Source organism: Mesocricetus auratus, unplaced genomic scaffold (assembly GCF_017639785.1).
Source record: "Mesocricetus auratus isolate SY011 unplaced genomic scaffold, BCM_Maur_2.0 Super-Scaffold_100010, whole genome shotgun sequence".
Classification (NCBI taxonomy): Eukaryota; Metazoa; Chordata; class Mammalia; order Rodentia; family Cricetidae; genus Mesocricetus; species Mesocricetus auratus.
In genome coordinates this window covers 85550365-85567777 of record NW_024429194.1, presented here as the reverse complement: position 1 = coordinate 85567777, position 17413 = coordinate 85550365, and the positions used below count along the sequence as shown (strand labels likewise).

The following is a 17413-nucleotide window of genomic DNA, read 5'->3' as shown; positions in this document are numbered from 1 at the left end:
GGCCCAGCTGGCAACAGTAGGTGGGAGGGGCTCCGCTGAGGTCTAGCTAGAAGAGTTGGGAGTGAGACAGGAAGGTCTTCACATGGAGCAAAGTGCAAGTGTTCCGAGTGACAGTGTGCATCTGGAATCCTGCGCTTGGGTGGCGGAGGCAGAATCTGACTGAGAGCGGTCATGGGCCACAAGCCCCTGGGGTAGAGAGCAGGTGCCAGGACCACTGATGGATGGACTGTCCACAAAGCCACAACTGTGTCCTCCAGGAGTGGCAGTCACTAGAGATTCTCTAGAGGGGTGGCCGCTCCAGGCAGTGAGGGGCGCACACCTCCACAGTCCCTGAGGTTTTGCTGCTGACCACCTGGCTCCCATGCTCTCTGAGATTGACTCTGGTCTCCACTCCTGACCCTGTGCTTCTGCAGATGGCGGCTAGGCGTGCATCAGCATACAGCATCCACTCCAGCCCCTAGGTCTCCTGGGGGTTCCCCCCACCATTCCTACTGAGCTCCAATGGCTCTTACCCCTCCCCTAGTTCAGGGGGCCCAAGCCCTGGCAGAGACACAGGAGCAGAGTGTCTTTCTGTAGACCTTTATCGTGTGCCCTCGTCAGTCCCCAACAGCTTCACTGGGAACAAACAGAGCCTGGCAGGTGGCGTGCCCCAGGCTGCCTCCCCGTGTACCAGGCCCTCAGAGGGGAAGCCGTGTCTTCGTGCCCGCTGGTCACGGGCCTGATGTCTACACAGACTCGTGAGCCAGCCCAGGCACTGCCTCCACCTCTGGTTCTGGTCCTGGAGACCCCGCCCTTGGGCTCAGCATCTCCAAAGCCTCAAGACTGCCAGGCTCCTCAGTGCTGGCAGGCATTGGCTCCGAGTCCCCCTCGGCCTCCACATCCTCGGTGTCACTGGCTCCTCCCTGGGCAGCTGGGTCTGATGGGGTATCCTTAGAGCAGCGCAGGCAACAGTAGGTGGCAACTGCCATGAAGACTCCTGCCAAGGCCACCTCAGAGCCAGCAAGGTAGAAGATGATCTCATAGTTCTTCAGGGCGTCCACCAGGCGTCCTGGGGAGGGGGGAGGTGTCACAACCTGTCAGGGTCCCCTCTGCACTAGTTGGATGGGGCTCACTGGTGACACACATATGCCCTATCTTTGTTCCTGATTACAAATGCAAAACTCCACATGGATCCTTTCTTGTGGGGTCCCAAGTGTCATTTTCCTCCCTGAGCCTCAATCTAACGCTTCTGAGGAGGTAATGCTTTTGTAGTTTACAAGGTTCCCTCTCCACATCAATGCTTGCCCACAAGTGACTTGGCCTGCTTGTGGGTGTTAGGGTTGCAGTGGGGTGAACCCCACTTAGCCCTGGCTAGGACTAAGGGCTCCCCAACTCTTTCTGTATAATCTGGTCTATAGGGACTTGGCTCAGCACCCTCATCAGGAGCTACAAGCCATCCAAACCGAGCTGGAGAGGCGCCTCGACACGGGCTGGGGACGGGGCTCTGCCTGTGCTCCGGAAGAGGCCTCATATCCTTTCATTGCCCAGGTTCCTTTCCTGGGCACTATCTCCGTATGGAGAGGGGAATCTCTAGTTTTGTGTTGGGGGTCTGAACCCAGGGCGCCACACATGCTAGGCACATGATAATCTGCCACAGCGACATCCCAGTCCCTACTGTCCTGTTCTTCCGTGGGCTTCACTCTTACGAGTATTCCTGTGTCCGCGCCAGGCAGTGATGTTCAGGGAGTTTCCTGGTGACTATAACTTCACCCTATCCAGATGTCCCAGTCCCTTCCCCGTCTGGCGGTACTCAGCCCCCACTTTATCATGGGGCCTGCACTCCTTCCCTATTAGATCCCTCTAACAGCAGCTGGTCCCCGGGCTTCTGCGTGGGCCAACCTTGAGGCTTTCTGGGTGGTGGACTTGAGAGAGGGTACCCACACTTTGGTTCAGGGGCTTTGCCTTTTTCCCTGGGTCAGGCAAGCAGACAGAGCTTGCTTGGGACACTCTGCCATCTGGCTGTCTCTGAAGGAAAGATGGCTGCTTACTCCATCTCTGTCGCCGCCTGGGCTCCTCTCCCATTCACTCCTGAAGCCTAGCTGTGGCTCACTTAAGGCTGGCTCCTGCTTGCTCAGCATAATCAGACAACTCAGGAAGGTCTCAGTGTCCAGGATCCACCTTTTCCACCTTATCTTAGGCCTCACTTGTTCACTGATAACTTTCCCCGCCCTTCCTTTCACATCGCCCCCCTCCCCCCCCCTTCACCTGCAGAGCATGGCCGGGATGGGCAGAGGACCTGGCAGAAAAGGTGCTGGAGCACGGCTTCTCTGTTCCTAGCCAGGGCTGGTTCCCTGTTCTGCTTTACAGGCTGGGGACTGATGTCCACACATATTCGGTCCAGGGGCAGATCCGGGCCCACAACTCAGGCTAAGCTTCCGAATCTAACCCCCTCCTCGGCCCTACCCTCGTGCCAACTGCTTGAGAAGGCTGGTGTGCCCAAGACGTCTTAGCTAGATGGCTAGATGGCAATTTGTGTATTTCTTCTTGAGACCGACCTCTGGCTTTTCCATCCTCACCCCCCTGGGGGTGGTCCCTGGCTGGGGGAGGAGTTACCTAGCCATGGAGGGAGTCCACCAACCAGGCTTTCCAGCAAGGGGGCCTGCCTTCCCCTCAACTCTGGAAGTTCTGTCTAAAGGGCTTCCCTTCCACCAACAGCGCCCGTGCTTAGCCATGCTTCCTACAGTGCGCACCGGCAGAGGGTGGTCCTATGAGCACCGCCACGGCCTCCACGAGCAGTACCAGGCCCAGCGCACTGGGGAAGCGGGGTGCACCCACGGTCGCCATGAGCACCTCGAACTGAAGCGCGCCCACCATGCCATACGAGAGGCCGAAGGCGATGCAGAAAGCCACGAGGGTGCCATAGGAGCGCGCACGCGCACTGATCAGGTCTGTGAGCCCGTTGGCCAGCAGGGCCAGACTGAAGAGATATGGGACATGGGGTCGCAGGCGTGCCAGGCCCGCCAGGGCACCGCACGCCGGCCGCGCCACGATGTCCACGAAGCCCACGATGGACAACAAGAAGGCAGCCTCCGCGTCAGGCACGCCCGCGTCCTTGGCGTAGTTCACCAGCAGGATGGGGGGCACGAAAAGCCCAAGCGCCATCAGGAACTTGGTGACCACGTACACCAGGAAGGCGCGGTCGGTGCACACCGCCACGTCCAGCAGGCGGCGGCGAGCCGGGCCACCGGAGGGCGCGCGGTCCTCCGCAGGGTCCGGGCGCGGTGGAGGCGGGGGCCCTGGTGGCGGCCGCATGACGGCCCCGCAGGCGCAGCAGTGCAGCAGGAGGCCGCCGAACAGCAGGAAGCCGCCGCGCCAGCCGAAGCGCTCCCCCAGCAGCTGGCCGAGCGGCGACAGCGTGGACAGGAACACCGGGCTGCCCGCCGCTGCCAGCCCGTTGGCCAGGGGCCGTCGCCGCTCGAAGTAGAGCCCCAGCATGATGAGCGACGGCTGGAAGTTGAGGGCCAGGCCCAGGCCTGCAGGCGAGGCGACGCGGCTGGGGTGCCCCTTCTGGCCTCAGCGGCAGGGCCAGGCTGGGCCGGGACCGGGAGGATAAGTACCAACCCGGGATGGTGAGACAGGGGACTTAGGGAGGCACCCCTTTGGGGGAAACTGGGAACCGAGAGACTTGCGGCAGGGACTCCCGACCCGCACCCACGTGTGGGTTATGCCACCCACATCCCTGCAGGGAGAAGACATGGGTGCCCTCACCTGTGAGCACCCCAGCTGTCAGGTATACCTCCAGCAGGCGCGAGGCAAAGGAAGCCAGGATCATGCCCGCAGAAGCCAGGAGCCCACCAGTCAGCATCACTGGACGACAGCCAAAACGCGTCACGAGGATGCTGGATAAGGGGCCTGTGGGCAGAGCAGGGTCACCGCCCGGGTTAGACCAACCTTCCCTCCAGAAAATGCGCCAGGCCCTGCTTTGTACCTCCGAGGTCTGAAAGACCCTGAAGGGGTGTTTACGCCCCCTCCACAGCCCAAAGGATGGCTTCCACTCTTCGTCTCTGAATCCCACCAGACGCCATCCTCCTGAAGGCCCCCACCCTCTCAAAACTCCAGCGTCAGGGCTGTGGGGAGCTGGGATGCTTCTCCAGGTTAACGCAGCCCAGTGTGGGTTTGCTGGCAGGAAATCCCTCCAGGCCAGCATTGGGAGGGGGTTTCCATTTCCACCTATATGCCCTACCTGCTCTTTTCTGGGGCTGAGGCTTCCACATGCTCCCAAGGGGGGGGCGGGGCAGTGGTGCTTCTGTAGGATGTAGATCCCCTACCCCAGACGCTGGACCCCAGGAGCTCTGGGAGGAGTGCTGACCTGTGCCGTAGAGCATGGCCAGCATGATGGAGGACACCCAGGCTGTGTCACTGTAGCCTGCACCGAAGTCATGCTTGAGCTCTCCGAAAAAGACGCTCACAGCCTTGGGGAAGCCGTAGGCAAAGCCGGTGATCACGAAGCAGGCGCCCAGCACCACCCAACCCCAGCCGCCATCTGGGGGGCCTGCACCCCGTCGTGGGTGGCCAGTGCCCATTGCCTCTACCTCTGCTGGGGAAGAGGGGCACAAAAGGCAGTGGTGGGCGCTGCAGAGGAGAGGACTGAGACCTGCAAGGAGAAACAGCCCCAGGCTGCCCCCTGAGCCCTTTCAGGGTTACAGATCCCGCAAGGGAGGCAGCCCCAAGTCTTCCCACCTTCCTGCAAAGGCCTGTGATGGGTGAATAGACCTGACTTCAAGGACTCCCCACTAGGACTCTTCTCCTCCTGGGACCTAGTAATGACAGGGGAAGAGGACCAGTGAGTGCCAGAGCCCAGCAGCCACTGTGGACCCTGAGGTGTGTGTGTGGTGTGTGGTGTGTGGTGTGTGTGGTGTGTGTATATGTGTGGTGTGGTGTGTGTATATGTGTTGTGTGGTGTGTGTATATGTGGTGTGTGTATATGTGGTGTGTGTGGTGTGTGTATATGTGTTGTGTGGTGTGTGTATATGTGGTGTGTGTGGTGTGTGTGGTGTGTGTATATGTGTGGTGTGGTGTGTGTATATGTGGTGTGTGTGGTGTGTGTATATGTGGTGTGTGTGGTGTGTGTATATGTGTTGTGTGGTGTGTGTATATGTGGTGTGTGTGGTGTGTGTTGTGTGTTGTGTGTATATGTGGTGTGTGGTGTGTGTATATGTGGTGTGTGTGGTGTGTGTATATGTGGTGTGTGTGGTGTGTGTATATGTGGTGTGTGGTGTGTGTATATGTGGTGTGTGTGGTGTGTGTTGTGTGGTGTGTGTATATGTGTTGTGTGGTGTGTGTATATGTGGTGTGTGTGGTGTGTGTATATGTGGTGTGTGTGGTGTGTGTATATGTGTTGTGTGGTGTGTGTATATGTGGTGTGTGTGGTGTGTGTTGTGTGGTGTGTGGTGTGTGTGTGTGTGGTGTGGTGTGTGGTGTGGTGTGTGTGTGTGTGTGGTGTGGTGTGTGGTGTGTGTGTTTGTGGTGTGGTGTGGTGTGTGGTGTGTGGTGTGTGTATATGTGTTGTGTGTTGTGTATTGTGTGGGGTGTGTGTAGTAGGACTGTCAGTATCTGTGAGAACATTTGGGTTTTTGGACAAATGATCCAATCACCCAGTGGGGCAGATGCCAGCTGCACTGAGCCCTCTCTTGCTCTTGACTCTTGTCAGTGACCAGCAATGAGTCATAATTAAATCAACAGGACCCTGGCCCCGGCTCAGCTTGTGCCTGTTCTGGAAGGAGTTTGCCCTGTAACTTGGACAGGCCCTCTCTCCCTGCTGAGCCTCAGTTTCCCCACCAGTAGGATGGCTGATTGAGCACTGGGAGACCAGCTGGAAATCTTGGGGAAGAGAAGGGCCTCTGGAAGAGAGACCCGAGCCCAGCACTTCATAACCTAGGCTCTCCATCTCTAGGCAGGGGTCCCAAAGTCCTACTATATCCACCACAGGTGAGGAGGGTGGGGGCCCTGGGCTCTGCCCCCAGGACCTCTCCCCAGGGACACCTGGGACTCTGCCCTCCCGAAGTTTCAGGTTCTGACTTTCCTTGCCTCCCCACACCCAACATGCCTGTGAACACAGGGACAGGAAACTGCCCGCAGCCCTCCCCAGACACTCACCTGGACTTGACTCTGGATTTAGGGTTCAGCCTCACATCTCCTGAGGCCTGAGGGAGGGACTGCTTCCAGGTTCCTGAGGCTGGCAGGTACAGATTCAGACAGCCCTGGCTACTGAGACTGTGCTCCTGCAATTCAACTCCTACCCCAGGCCTGCGACTTAGAGTCCCCTCACCCACCCCTGCTAAGAGGCTTTACCAGAAAGGGAGTTGAGCACAAGTGAGCCAGAGGGGCTGACATAGTGGGGCCAAGAGCAAGGAGACCCCCTTCACCCCCTTCACCTCTCGGTGCTTCTGACAGGGGCACCAGCCCTGCCTTGCAGGGGGGGGGGGCGTGTGTGATCTGGGTCTGGGGGCAGAGTGGTGCCCTGTCAAGTCACTTCTGTGCCATTGCTCCCACCCCAGCCCCGGTCACATTCCAGGAGGGGCTCCTGGCTTCCCGTGGATAAGGCTAATCCAGTCCCGAGCCTGGCTGGGGGGGGGGGCGGGAACAAAGGGTGCTGTGTCCCAGTGAAGGGAGCAGGCACCGTTCTTTGGGATGCCATTTGGAGACAGGGAGGGGTGGGGTGACAGCGAGAGCCTTAGTGCAGCCCTAGATTAAAAAAAAAAGAGTCCTGAGGGCTGGAGGGGGAGACCAACCTGAGACTCCATTAACCCTAGAGGATCCCACTTCCAAGGCCGCACCCTGCCCGCAAATCAGACAGCTCCACTGCCACTGTGCCCACTTTCTTTATTTTTATCATTTACAAAAGTTAAACAGGGACGTGGGGTGGAAGAGGAGGCCTTTGCCTTTGGGGCATAGGCGGGAAGAAGCTGGGAGGCTGGATCCTGGGGAGTCTTGGGCCCCCAAAGCTGCTCTGTGACCCCGCCCCCTTCCCCCTGCTCCGTGTTGCAGGCCCAGCCCTCAGGGAGCTCTTGGACTTCGGGCAGAGGGGTAGGGATGGTCCCCTGGGTACGAGCGCCTGGCATCTTGGATCCACTGCTGCTGCTGCTGCTGCTGCGGGAAGAGCCCTGGGCAGGTGTGCTGGGCCACCTCAGGCCCTGGTGCAGGACTCGGCCTCAGCGGATGAGGGGTGCTGAGCGGTCGTTGGTGACAGTGGGGCGCAGCTTCACGGTGGCAAAGGGATTTGTACCCCTGTGGGGGATAGGCTACGGTAAGGGGGGCAGACCCCCCTCCCCACCGGCTGTGTGTCTAGGGAGAGTAGCTGGCCAAGCATCCGCTGCTCGCCGCCCCGCCCGCCCGATTCGAGTCACCGGCTCCCATCTGGCTGGCTTCCTGCGCCCTGGGACTCACCGTGGAAAGAGCTCTGGGGGTTGCTGTTCCCAGGACATGAGTTTCTGCACGAAGGGAGGGCAGGTTCAGGGGCGAAAGGAAGGTGGGGTCCCACCACTCACCCCAAGAGAGCACAGGGCTGGGAGGCAGAGGCCCTGAAGGGCGGGGATTTGAGGACACAGTGCAGCCCAAAGCCTGGTTTCCGAGAAAGCTCTAGGCCTTGCACAGCGCCATGGCCTGGGGCTGACTGCCCCTGCAAGGTAAGGCTGGCGACCCCGTGGCCCCAGCCCACTCTTTTGTCATCACCGCCACCGCCTCCCATCCCGCCAAGAACGGCCAAGGTCTCCCTTGCTGGGAGACTCCGTAGGTCTGGCCAGGCTGAGGACAGTGGGGCTGACCTTGACATCGGTGGCTGCCCCCATGCTGCCCACACTGCTCCGCCTGCTGCTGGACAGGGGTGTGGGCACGGGGCTGGGGGCACGGCTCGGGTTCCGGGACCGAGACTGGCTATCCCAGTAGTCTGATGCAGCTGCGGGGTTGCCTGGCTTGTCCAAGAGGTCTTCAAGGCTGTGGCTGCCCCGGAGCGGGTAGGACCTGAGTCAGAGAGACAGAGAGAGCAGGAAGGTCTGGGGCCCCCCTCCCACCTGCTGGGCCTGAGGCTGGGGGATGACGGTGAAGGAGCCCTAACAGGAGGCAGAGAGAATTACACAACAGCCTTCATTAGGAGGTGGGAAATCCGGGCCACAGTTCTCCAGAGGCCAAAAAAGACAATTGTCTCATAGATGCTTCCTGGAGGGACCGACAGAACACCCTTGGCGCCCCACCCCAGCTGAGGTACCTGGAAGGCAGTTCGTTCCTTGGGCTCATGGGGGCCGTGGAGTTCATGGGGGCTACAGGGTTCATGGGGTTCACTGGCATCTCCTCCAAAGGTTTCACATAGGCCTCAGGGAACCAGCCACTCCTGTAGGGCGGACACCAATGGCCCCTTGAGCATGGCCTCGTAAGGAGGGCTGCAGGCAGCCTGGGCTCTGAAGACACCACAGACAGCGGCCTGCCCCACCCCACCAACGTGGCTTCCGGTAGTCAAGGCTTAGTAGGGCGTGTGCCTCCTGTCCCACCAGGGACAGGTAGTGATGGCCCTCAGCCACGGGCCCTCTGTTATGTCCCCGTCCACAGGGTCGGCACCAGTTTGGAGTTGGCCTAGCGAGTGGCACAGTTATGAGGGTCCGCAGCCACCGGGTCAGGTACCCCCTAATCTTTCAGAAGGCCGACGGGGGACGGGCAGCAGATGCTGGGAGAATGTTCCTCAAAGAGTACTCCTCACCCGAAAGTGACTGACATAGCAACCGGTGCCCCGTGAGGAGACACTTTCCCCGACCTCCGCCCTGCAGGCGGGTGGACAGTGGTGTTTAGCAGGCTCTGAGTCTGCGAGCCGTCTGTGAGTCCCGTTTGTGTGGAGGCTCGGGGGTGTCTAGCTCTCCCTCCTCCTCCTCAGCCCGTTTGAGTTCCTCGGGGCTGGCAGCTGTACAGTGCTTGCGGGGATCTCAGCTCCGGCGCAGAGGGCGCGGAGGGGTGCCCAGAAGGCATGAAGGTTTTTCTGAGTCCCTTTGCCCGCTGCCCATCCCATCTGTGCCCTTCTCCAAGGCCCCTACTTGGTTCTCAGCCCCAGGATCAGCTGAGTTGATGGGGTGGGGGCAGGACGGGGATTGGAGAAGGGGACAGGGAGGCCTGGGGGCTCCACTCACGCGGACGAGCCCTCCAGCTTGCCATAGAGCCAGCCGTTCTGAGCTTTGGGCACCAGCACCTCAACAACGTCTCCAGCCGAGAAGCGCAGCAGCGTGTGGTTGGCACCCTCCGAGTGGGAGACCAGGGCGCGGACTCTCCTGGCACCCCCGCCGCCCAGGCGCTCGCCGAAGGAATTGGACCGGGAGCGCTGGGTGCTGCTAGCATAGAGCGAGGCTGCGGGGTCGGGGGAGGGTATGAGTGAAAGTTCTCCCAGCAGTCTATCCTTCATCCCTCATGCTGCAACCCAGTCCCCAGCCCCTTCCTGGCCCACCCCCTGCACCTCTGTGCGTGGGATACCCACAGGCCGACGGCGTCCGGGGCAGTGATCGGCGGTCTGGCTCCAACTGGGACGCGGACCTCGCCTCGGCGGGCTCTGGACCGTAGGACCCGGAGCCATGCCGGCTGCGGGGGGAGCCATACTCTCCCAGGGGCCTCGGGGGCTGTGAGGGGAGAGGGCAGGGGGTGGGGCGGGAGGGGCGGAGCCTCGCTAGCTCCGTCCCCAGTACCAGTCCCAGGTGTCGGCGGCGTAAGGGTTGGGGACACGGCGGGGCCACCACGGGGGCGCAGAGGCGATCCCCCGACGCCAGGGCGCGAGGGGCGCAGCGTAGAGCGGGGGTGCGGGGGACGGCGGGCTCCAGGCGCAGGGCGGCGGTGCCCAGGGCCCCGCAAAGGGCGGCGGGGGTGCGAAGGGCGGCGGGGGCGGCCAGGGCCTCACCATGTCCAGCCGGGTGGGCGTCAAGCGGCCCGAGGGGTAGGGCGGCCCCAGTGCTGCGCCCAGCAGCCCCGGGGAGTGGGCACGCGACGGGCTGCGGCTGGCCTCGGTCTGCTCCTTCCACAGCAGCACGCGGTTCTGTAGCATCCCCCGGGCCTGGCCAGAGACACTGGGTCAAGTGTGGCTCACAGATGCTGGGGCCCTACAGGTGTCGCGTCTTGGAGATTGCTTAAGACACCACCCCTTATCTGGGAGCCTGCCTTTCCTGTGTGCAAAGGCTCCTTGCAGAGGCAGAGGGGTGGGGTGGGTGGGGTGGGGTGCAGCCCAGACCTGTGGGGGTTAACCACACCATCTGAGGCCTGCCCACCTTTCCCTGGCTCATTCCTTATCAAGGAAACCGTGGGCCTGACAGTCAGGCTCTGGACTCCACAGGGGACCATGGTCCTTCACCATGGTCCTAATCGTAGCAACCTGGACGCTTTATTATATAAAACAAGACGAACTGGGAAGTTTACAGAACAAAGTGTCCAGGCCTTGTGGGATATCCTGGGCAAACTGGCTAGCTAGATGAGCCCGACAACCATTGGCTCTGGATGCAGCAAGGCTTTGCCTCAGTAAATAAAGCAGAGATCATAGCCGGGAGATGGTGGCACATGCCTTTAGTCCCAGCACTGAGGAGGCAGAGGCAGGCAGATCTCTGAGAGTTCGAGACCAGCCTCGTCTACAAGAGCTAGTTCCAGGACAGCCTCCAAAGCCACAGAGAAAAACAAAACAAAACAAAAAAATCAATAAAGCAGAGATCAAGCAATGAGGACACCTGTCTTTATCTCATTTGCATCTCCTGGTGGCCCTGTTACTGAAGAGGGTCAGAGAGCTCAGTGACGATCTCATAGCCACAGAGCAGCAGCTTGCACCTTCAGAACTGTTTCCTGCAGCAGTGACCACGGTCCTGACACTGTAGGAGCAGCTGGTCCAGCAGGCCTGAGTGGACGCCATGTTTCCTTACAGTCAGTAATTAGTATAGGAACTCAGAGAGACGCTTCAGGGTCAGTGAACTGCTGGCACCCCAGCCCTGCCTGTCTAGTTTAGAGGGACCTTTGCCCAATTTGAGAGCCCCTAGCTAGGCCTGAAACACCAAGGCTGGCCTGACAGCACTTAGCTTCTCTCAGCCCTGCCCAGTCCCGGTAACCTGCACCTAAGAAGAGGCAGAGTGGACCTGGGGTCCCAAAGCCAGAGAAGACACCAGTCAAGAATCTGGAAATATACAGGTGGGGCAGAAAGGGGATTCTTGGATGACAAGACAAGATGGCTCACAGGGTAAACGGGCCAGCTGCTCAAGCCTGGTGACCCAAGCAGGAAGCCTGATGCAGGACACACATCTGTAAGTCCAACACTCCTACATCCAGCTGGCCTGGGGCACACGGCGCAGCAGCAGTAGTAACAAGAGACCCTGTCTGGACAAGCTGAGAGACAAGAACCCACGGACCACACATGCACCAGGGTGCATGTATGCACAAATAGATAAATACTAAAAAGAAGAAGAAAGAAGAAGTCACCAGGGTTGTGGTGCCATATGCCTTTAGTCCCATTACTGGGGAGCGGGAGGCAGGAGGATCAGGAGTTTAAAGTCAGGGGCAGGGGTGGCCCCCCGTGGGGTGTCTCATATAATCCCAGCACTCAAGAGGCAGAAGCAGGAGGATGGTTGCAAGTTTGAGGCTGTCCTGGATAGCAAGTTCCAAGCTAGTCATGGGTCACCACCAAGGTTTTCCCAGGACATGGGAAACCTCACGTGGTGGTGGGCAGGGACTCAGCTCCAGGGCAAGCACTCTCCTAGCATTATGTAGCCATAGCACCCCTCAATAGCCATAGCACCCCTCAATAGCCATAGCACCCCTCAATAGCCATAGTACCCCTCAATAGCCATAGTACCCCTCAATAGCCATAGCACCCCTCAATAGCCATAGTACCCCTCAATAGCCATAGCACCCCTCAATAGCCATAGTACCCCTCAATAGCCATAGCACCCCTCAATAGCCATAGTACCCCTCAATAGCCATAGTACCCCTCAATAGCCATAGTACCCCTCAATAGCCATAGTACCCCTCAATAGCCATAGCACCCCTCAATAGCCATAGTACCCCTCAATAGCCATAGTACCCCTCAATAGCCATAGTACCCCTCAATAGCCATAGTACCCCTCAATAGCCATAGTACCCCCTCAGTAGTGGCTATCGCTGGCCCCAATTCGAAATTTTGGATTTTGATGGTTTTTTATTTTTTAAATTTTATGTGCATTGGTGTTTTGCCATGGATGTAGGATCCCCTGGAACTGGAGTTACAGACAATTGTGAGATGCCTGGGCACCCCAGCTCACCAACTCACTCCTGGGATCGGGGTCCCATGATCACAGTCACCCTTCTTTAATCCCAATACCCCTCTGAAAAAATGCTCCAGTGGGAAACTCCAGTCATGTCTCGAGGTCCAGGGACAGGGGAAAATTCCAGGATTTGTTTGAGAGCCAGCCAAATGACACATACTGCCGGGCAGGCATACCCAGCCTAACACAAACCAACCAGTCAAAAGATGAACCCTGCTTAGCCAGAACCCTGATTCAGACAATAGTCAAGGCCAGTTGTATAGGACCAGAACCAAATTGAACCCAGTTGGTTCCCAAGGCATCAAAGGGTCCTTGCTTTATATGTCAGGATAGAACTTAACAGTTGCTACCCTGGAGGACCATGTGCCACAGTCTTCCTCACGCTAGCGCTAGCCTTAGATGCTCTCGAGATGGGACGTTTATCAGCATCTTGATCATAGCAGTAGAAGAAAGAGAAGCCCCAGGCTACTTCAGTACTCCCCAGGTGGCCCTAGAGAGGCATCGATGACAGGGCTCCAACAGTTATAACACGGCCAGCTGACCAATTAGGTTAAGGAAAACCTGCTTTGGTATTAAAAGCATAATTACCTTACAAAATCAAATAGATCCCCTAGCTTCTGTGGTCCTCCAAAAGCGCAGAGAACTAGACTCAGTGACTGACAACAGAGGGGGGTGCATCTGTGCTTCCTGGGGGAAGAACGCTGTTTTCATGGGAACCAACCTGGCCTATTGAGAACATGCTAAACAATTAGAAAGATCAAACACAGAGAAAGGGCAGACAGTACTTTCCGGAAGGGCACCTGACTGCCCCCTTGGCAGGCCCAATCACTATGCTCCTGCTAACTTGACTCTTGGGTCCCTGCCCTTTCAGCCGTCTCACCAAGTTTCTCCAGCAAAGGCTACAAGGTTTCAATGCCCAGAGCGTCACTGAATTCTTCATGGCCAAGGACTACCGGCCCCTATCCCATCTGGAAGGGGCTTCGGGAGAAGACCCCCTTGAAAAAAATCTACAACTCCTCCCCCTTATTCTCTTCACCCTTCCAGTTAGCCGGCCACACCCTAGGTATAGCAGACATCAGCTTGAATGGGGACGGTGGGATCCCCATTTAGAAGACAGACACAGGCTGTGTACTGAGGAGGTAGCTCCATCGACAGAGTATCTGTCTGCATGTGTGAAGACAGACCTGCTCAGTCCCTAGCGCACACACATGGTGAATGGTGGGATGTGGTAGGCAGGAGGGTCAGAGGTTAAAGGTCGTCCTCAGTTACACAGTGAGTTAGAAGCCAACGTGGGCTATAGGAGAACCTGTCTCAAGAAGAAAGAGAGTAGGAGGAAGGACAGAGGGAGGAAAAAGAAGGGGATAAAGAAAGAAGAGAAAAAGATAGTAATGATGACCACAGATGGTCAACCTGGTCAAAAGCCAAAACTCAGCCTATGCTGTTAATGGAGCCCGTGCTTGGAGAAAGACAAGAATGCGCTAACATCACAGCGCAATTAAAAGCTTCAAATTTGACTAAGACAGCTATCAAGCACACACACACACACACACACACACACACACACACACACACACATTTTTATGAGAAAGGCCTAATAGTCTTACACCCCAAAGGGCAAAACAACTAAATGCAGAAAGTAAAACCATTAGAGACCCAAGAGAACTGAGAAAATCGGACTGCTCTAGCAGACAGCACAGAGGTTCAAATAGTCCACTTTGATGACACAATTAATATCTAATCACTGAACAGCCCTGGGACTGAATGGATGAAGGGTGGGCATATGCATTCAGCATTTAAAAAAAAAAACGGTGATGCTGGGCAGTGGTGGCACGTGCCTTTAATCCCAGCACTTGTGAGTTTGAGGCCAGGCTGGTCTACATATGAGTTCCAGGATAAGCAAGACAGCACAGACAGGGAGGAAGGAAGGAAGGAAGGAAGGAAGGAAGGAAGGAAGGAAGGAAGGAAGGAAGGAAGAAGAAAAGGGGGTGGGGACAGCACTTAGCAAAGGGGATTGCTGCAAAAGCCTGATTGATAATCTGAGTTGAGCCCTGCAAGCCAAGTAAAGTATAAAAAAGAACCAACTACACAGAGTTGTCCTCTGATCCATTAAATAAATGACTTGCATATGAATGAATAAGTGTATGTATGCAAAACAAATAATGAATTAATTATATATGCAAATGAACACAGAAACAGTGTTGTGAGATTAATTTCTACTCAGCTGAAGAAAGGAAAGGAAGAGAGAGGGAAGGAGCGTCCCTGCCTCTTGCTCACAGCTGACGCAGGAGGGCGTGGCCTGCTCTCCCCAGCCCCACGCAGGAGGGCGTGGCCTGCTCTCCCCAGCCCCACTCACCCGGCCCAAGAACTGCAGGAAGGTGTTAGAGAGCAGCAGGTGCTTCTCAGCCAGGAAGCGGTAGCGACGCTTCTCTTCCAGCTCGGCTGCGCGCTTGCTCTCGGACACGAAGGCCTGCATCTGTGCGTGCAGCCGGTTCACGCTCTCCTGGAGGCAGAAGGAGAAGGTCTGGCTGGGGGTCTGAGCCCTGTTCGGGCTCAGATGCCCCTTCTCCAGGCCTCCTCTGAATGTGTGGTTTGCACCTTTGGCCCATGTCCTGTCTCTGGTACCCCGCACAGGGGAGTGCAGAGGTGGCCATAGGGAGAATGGCTTACTGAAACAGAGGATGAGTGAGGTTCTATTGGAAGGGAGATTCTGGGGAGAGGAGACAGGACTCAGAAGTTAAACAGTGGGCTTGAGTTCCAGAGACCCAAGGGATGGCAGGGATGGCATCAGGGAGCGCCCTGGGCAGGGACTGGATGTCTCTTTTCAGGCAGGCTGTGGGTAGACCCGTTTTTTGCTACCCATTCAAGAGCAACAGTGGTCCCGTTTTTTTGATGAGGCTGAGGGAAGTGGAAGGGCTGAGGGTGGCCTTTGGTGACTCTCTCCTGCTGTGCTCTCCACAGCTGGGATCAGTTTGTGTGGAAGCGCTCACAAGGGTTCTGGGTTTCCCTGGAGACCTGTCCCCAGCTGCTCAGCCTTCACACCTTCATCTCCCTTGCATTCTTGTCCCTCTTGCGCTCCATGCGCCACAGCTCAGACATGCACTTCTCCAGGTTGACTGCTCGGTGACGATACTCAATTTCATAGTGCTGGCAGCTATCCTGGGGTAGGTCAGAGAGACATGGGATCCCAGCATTAAAGAGGCCAGGGCCCAGAGTAGTGGACATGGAACCGAGGGGCCCAGATGGGACTGTATGCAACCTGGGGTAGGTGGATGCCTGGGGCTATGTGGCCCTCTCTTGCAAGGGTGCCTGTGTGTTTGTGTGCATGCATGTGTGCGTGCACATGTGCATATGTAAGTGCGTGCATGTGTAAGTGTGCATGTGCAAGTGTGCATGTGTGCGTGCATGTGCGCATGTGTGTACATGTGTGTGTGTGCGCGAGCGTGCGCGTGTGTATGTGTATGCGTGTGTCTTGTCTGGGAGGGGCTGGGGCAGAGGCACAGACTCACCTTGATGAACTGCATGTCCAGCTTGCTGTTCTTCTCCATGTGCTGGAGCAGGTCTCCATGGAATGTCTGCACCTGAATGGAACACAGGCCGGGGGTAACCAGGACGCCCTCGGACCCCAACAGCTCCACTTTTTATTACGATGCTGCCCACCATATCCCTAGCACACCAGGCTCTGGCCCACATAACAGAGAAAAGGGGGATGATAAGGTTGTGCGGCCGGAAGGAAGATTGCAGAGTTGACCAGGTAGCTGGCTTGGAATCTGTGAGTCAATGTGTTGAAGGCTCCTGGGTCTCATTTTTTCAGTCAGTCTGGGCCCTGTGTATTCATTCTGTTCTCTCTGCCTGTAGCTTCTGCTCCATCCTCAAAAGCTGCTTTCCTGCGCCTCTGCCCCTTCCTGCCCCCCTAGGCAGAATCCACAGCCCTCGATGGTCTCTAAAATGCACACACACTCCTTTGCTCTCCCAGCCGTGGGGAAGAATTCACTACAGTTCCCTGTCTATAGTTCCCTGGAGCTGCAGTGGGTATGAGGGAAATGGTGGTCCCCAAAGCATGGCAGAGCCTGCCCTACATAAGGGTCCAGAGCTGCAGAGGCCTGGGAAGGGGGAGACAAGAGGGGAGCCCCTCACAAGCATCCCCTGGGGGAGGGGCAGGAGAAGCTGCTGAGCTGAGGGTCCTCGGTCTGCTTCCAATGTGCTTTGTGACTTTGGACTGGATGCTGTCCCATTCTGGGCCTCAGTTTCCCCAGATGTTCTCTAAGAACCTGGTGAGTTCTAATGCTATGGGCTGGGTAGGGTGCTGGCACGTCCCTATTCCCTGACAATGCTGGGCAGAGTCAAGCCTGAGCCATTGGGTGTTAGCTGCATGGGAACAAGGCTACCTCTGCCCCTCTGATGTGCTGACTTCTGCCAGCTCTGAATGCCTCTCCCGTATCCTTTCTTCACCTGTGGGAAGCTGCCTGACCCCTTTCCATGGGGCTAAGGTACCACACAAAAAAGGGATGCTGTGAACTTCCCCACGTGCAGAGAGTTAGTATGCTGGAATATTCTTAAGTTCTCCCATGGTTCTTTTTTTTTTGGTAAAAATTTATTTATTTATTATGTATACAGTGTTCTGCCTGCATATTTGCCTGTAGGCCAGAACAGGGCACCAGATCTCATTATAGATGGTTGTTAGCCACCATGTGGTTTCTGGGGATTGAACTCAGGACTTCTGGAAGAACAGCCGGTGCTCTAAACACTGAGTCATCTCAACTCCATGGTTGTTCTTTCTTTCTTCCTTTCTTTCTTTCTTTCTTTCTTTCTTTCTTTCTTTCTTTCTTCCTTCCTTCCTTCCTTCCTTCCTTCCTTCCTTCTCTTTTTTTTTTTTGAGACAGGGTTTCTCTGTACCTTTGGAGGCTGTCCTGGAACTCTCTTTGTAGACCAGGCTGTCCTGGAACTCACAGAGATCCACCTGCCTCTACCTCCTGAGTGCTGGGATTAAAGGCGTGCGCCACCACCGCTCAGCCCCACGGTTGTTCTTAAGAACTTGTCTGCCAGGGACCTTAAGGCTCCTTTTTGTTTTTGTTTGTTTTTGTTTTTGTTTTACAAGACAGGGTTTCTCTGTATTGTTTTGGAAGCTGTCGGACCAG

General features: G+C 57.0%; 2 protein-coding genes across 5 annotated transcripts in view; both read right to left on the bottom strand.

The window, feature by feature from the left end:
• Positions 1-565: 565 nt before the first annotated feature.
• On the bottom strand, positions 566-4893 carry Slc16a8 (solute carrier family 16 member 8). Of its 3 annotated transcripts, XM_040754159.1 has the most exons (4): positions 4349-4893; positions 3748-3891; positions 2730-3512; positions 566-1048 (listed from the first exon to the last, which is right to left on the bottom strand). In XM_040754159.1, the coding sequence occupies exons 1-4, from the start codon at positions 4560-4562 to the stop codon at positions 726-728; spliced, it is 1464 nt and encodes a 487-aa protein (XP_040610093.1). In that variant the 5' UTR covers positions 4563-4893; the 3' UTR covers positions 566-725. The 3 variants fall into 3 exon arrangements, with proteins under 3 accessions (XP_040610093.1, XP_005067037.2, XP_040610092.1); XM_005066980.4 differs by lacking the exon at positions 4349-4893 and having other exon boundaries at positions 3748-4203; XM_040754158.1 differs by lacking the exons at positions 2730-3512; positions 4349-4893 and having other exon boundaries at positions 3748-4203.
• Positions 4894-6841: 1948 nt separating this feature from the next.
• Baiap2l2 (BAR/IMD domain containing adaptor protein 2 like 2) overlaps positions 6842-17413 on the bottom strand; it is a 24247-nt gene continuing 13675 nt past the window's right edge. For both annotated transcript variants that reach the window (XM_040754152.1, XM_040754153.1), the window contains exons 5-14: positions 15785-15856; positions 15318-15434; positions 14632-14778; positions 9905-10057; positions 9491-9629; positions 9150-9363; positions 8243-8365; positions 7803-7998; positions 7426-7469; positions 6842-7266 (exon numbers count right to left, since the gene is read on the bottom strand). In XM_040754152.1, coding sequence (XP_040610086.1) covers positions 7191-7266; positions 7426-7469; positions 7803-7998; positions 8243-8365; positions 9150-9363; positions 9491-9629; positions 9905-10057; positions 14632-14778; positions 15318-15434; positions 15785-15856 — 1281 coding nt within the window. In that variant the 3' untranslated portion in view covers positions 6842-7190. The remainder of the gene's footprint in view (positions 7267-7425; positions 7470-7802; positions 7999-8242; positions 8366-9149; positions 9364-9490; positions 9630-9904; positions 10058-14631; positions 14779-15317; positions 15435-15784; positions 15857-17413) is intronic.

Bases quoted from the DNA above. Each gene is read 5' to 3' on its own strand.
- Slc16a8 (XM_005066980.4), bottom strand. From the start codon at position 4,186: ATGCTGGCCTGGAGGGATTTCCTGCCAGCAAACCCACACTGGGCTGCG. The intron at 3,513-3,747 runs GTGAGGGCACCC...CCTCGCCTGCAG, and splicing joins GACAGCTGGGGTGCTCACAG to GCCTGGGCCTGGCCCTCAAC. The intron at 1,049-2,729 runs GTGCGCACTGTA...CCCCCTCCCCAG, and splicing joins CATAGGACCACCCTCTGCCG to GACGCCTGGTGGACGCCCTG.